This window comes from Histoplasma capsulatum, genomic scaffold (genome assembly GCF_000149585.1).
Source record: "Histoplasma capsulatum NAm1 scaffold_1 genomic scaffold, whole genome shotgun sequence".
NCBI classification, from domain to species: Eukaryota; Fungi; Ascomycota; class Eurotiomycetes; order Onygenales; family Ajellomycetaceae; genus Histoplasma; species Histoplasma mississippiense.
In genome coordinates, this window is record NW_001813982.1 from 3,021,828 (window position 1) to 3,024,407 (window position 2,580).

Genomic DNA, 2,580 nt, shown 5'->3' on the forward strand with positions numbered 1-2,580 from the left:
GTGTTTTACCTCTTTGCTTTCTCCCCCCGCAAGCAGGCCCAGCTCTTTCTATAATAGGTATAAACCAAAACGCCCAACTCATGCTTGGAAATTTGCACGGACTTTTTTATTTATAGCGAAGTGGAAAAACGGAAAAGAAAAAAACGAAAAAGAAAAAAGAAAAAGAAAAAGAAACATTTGAATGATATGAACATAAAATATAAATCGAAAGGTAATGCAAATACACCTAGGGTATCATAGGAAATATTCAGTTACAGGATTATGCCCATCTTTATTCTGCTGCTGCGCCTGCTGCTCGCTACGGTGTACATCGTTATTCTCAGGCGCTGCATCGAAGATGTTGAAATACCTTTCCCCAGTATCGCTGACCTCAAGCACACTTGCCAGGTTCCCACAGCGGTAGCAATAGTTCGGCGCGCTCCACACAGTACTTAGCCGATCGTCGTAGAGTACCTGATACCCTTCCTGACACAACTGATGCGCACGGAGAATATGATTCATATTGTTCACCTCGAGGAACTTCTTCACCACCTGCGCGCCAAAGGTGTACCCCGCACCCCGGGGCGAAAGGGAAAACTCATCACGCTCCATATCGGGGTCGGACCAGACGAGATCCGCCATGGGCCCCTCGTGTGGAATCTCGCGGAACCGGTCGATGATTTTGATCTGGTCGATGGAGTGGATGGACGGTGATAGGCCGCCGTGCACGCAGAAGATCTGATTGTTGATGACGACACTGAGGGTGAGGAAGTCGAACATGTCTGTGAAGTAGTGCCAGACGTTGGCATTGCCGTATTTGCGGGCGCACTCGGTGTAGAAGCCGTAGGACTGGGTGACGCCACGGGATTCGTGGTTTCCGCGGATGAGGTGGACTCGGGCCGGGTAGCGAAGTTTAAGGCAGACAAGGAGCGAGATTGTTTCCACGCTGAAGAGGCCGCGGTCGACGTAGTCGCCTGCGACAGGAAAAAGAAAGGGGGAGGAAATAGGACAAAAGTTAATCTTTCTGAAAATTTATATTTCCATGCCAGATAGTCCAGTGTAAATAAAAGTTCGTACCGAGAAATAGATAATTCGTATTCGGACAAAAGCCGCCAATTTTGAAGATCTCAATCATATCGTAAAATTGGCCGTGGATATCTCCTACGACAGTAACGGGCGCGGCGATGTGGACGACATTGCTCTCTTTCATGAGCAGTTCTTTCGCTTTGGCGCATATTGCCTCAATAACCGACTCTGCTAATAACTCCTTCCGGTACAGTCGTTCAATACACTCATCCAAATCGATGCTGGCTAAAATTTGAGACAGAAGCTCATTCATTAGTTGCCACTTTGTTTACACATTTATCTTTTTCTCGAATACGCGCGCAAGCTGTCTCAACTTCTGGCAAGAAGGATTCGTTTCCCGTCTGATTCACAACGTACATGGTAGTCCTGGCATTGCTCCTATAAGGAGGAGGGGAAATCTTAACCGATGTAATCAGATCTCGGGTATCTTGTTCTAACAAAAGAAATGAGTGACAGTGGATGTATCTGTAAAAACAAAAGAAACCAGACAAGGCTTCAGGAGAAGAGGAAGGGAGTCGGAGAGTCGGGCGATTCAGCTTTCATGGTGGTCCAGCAGATGGAAAAACGCAGCATCTGCAAAGCGATTAAGTCAATGCACAGGAAAAGGAGGGCGGTTTGGCATGTACTATGCCATATGGATGGTCAATGATAGTCCAGAGCAGATAATATAGATGGTGCCTGGCTAAGAATAACCGCAACCCGCAGTTGATATTGACCCCGTCGTCGAACTCCTCGCTGACTTGGCCGATAGATACAGTCGGGGAACCGCGTTTTGTGGCTGCGTAGGGAGCCTGATGACTAATGCGGCCGGTACTTCGTGAACTAGTTAGTTGAAGTCACTTGTGATAGATGTCTGTCCATGACTCCCAAGGCTCGACGGGGCTTTTGTTTACTGCGCACGGAATATATGCAGACCCAGTAATAGTTCAGGGGAGCCACCCGTGAATTTACTGTGGATTATCTACATAGTTTTGTACAGCGTATTTGATGATTCTGGCTGTTGCTTATTAGCTTCGAAGCTCGTCCAAAGTTCAAACTCAAATAAACCGACGGCTGCCAAGTCTCCGCCATTCCAATCCGGGTAATCTTTGCAGCCGAGAACTGCCAGTTACATCACGTGATATGATCACCTACTCGGAGTCGAACTTCCAACTCTCTTTTCTCGTCGCCGAAAGTCTGTTTTACAGCGTTTCACGACCTCATCCCCTTCACGGAGACTGGGACGCTTTCTTATTTTTATCTTCTATGTATCATATACTGACTGCTTTTGATTTTTGGTAATCACTTGGCCTCTGGAATGCCAGAACTAGGGATTTGTCACGGGTAGACATCCCCCTTTCTGGCCCCGTCTTACTTGCCTGCCTTGCGGCTGGTCTCCTGGCAATTGGAAATTGCTAGCTCATTGGCTATTTTTGGCTGTTGTCCGTTTGTGCTTTTGATTGTTAATTTTGTCAAACGTTTACTGGATATTCCTATTTCGCTGCGGCGTCTATCTTGCTTTTGCTGGCTCTCAAG

The 2,580-nt window shown here is 47.1% G+C and overlaps 1 protein-coding gene across 1 annotated transcript; it reads right to left on the reverse strand.

Annotated features, from left to right (window-relative positions):
- Positions 1–234: 234 nt before the first annotated feature.
- On the reverse strand, positions 235–1,438 carry HCAG_00867 (serine/threonine-protein phosphatase 4 catalytic subunit; the record flags this gene model as incomplete). Its single annotated transcript, XM_001543771.1, has 3 exons — positions 235–953; positions 1,057–1,290; positions 1,423–1,438. 3 exons carry the CDS (start codon positions 1,436–1,438, stop codon positions 235–237), a joined length of 969 nt encoding a protein of 322 aa, XP_001543821.1.
- Positions 1,439–2,580: the final 1,142 nt, after the last annotated feature.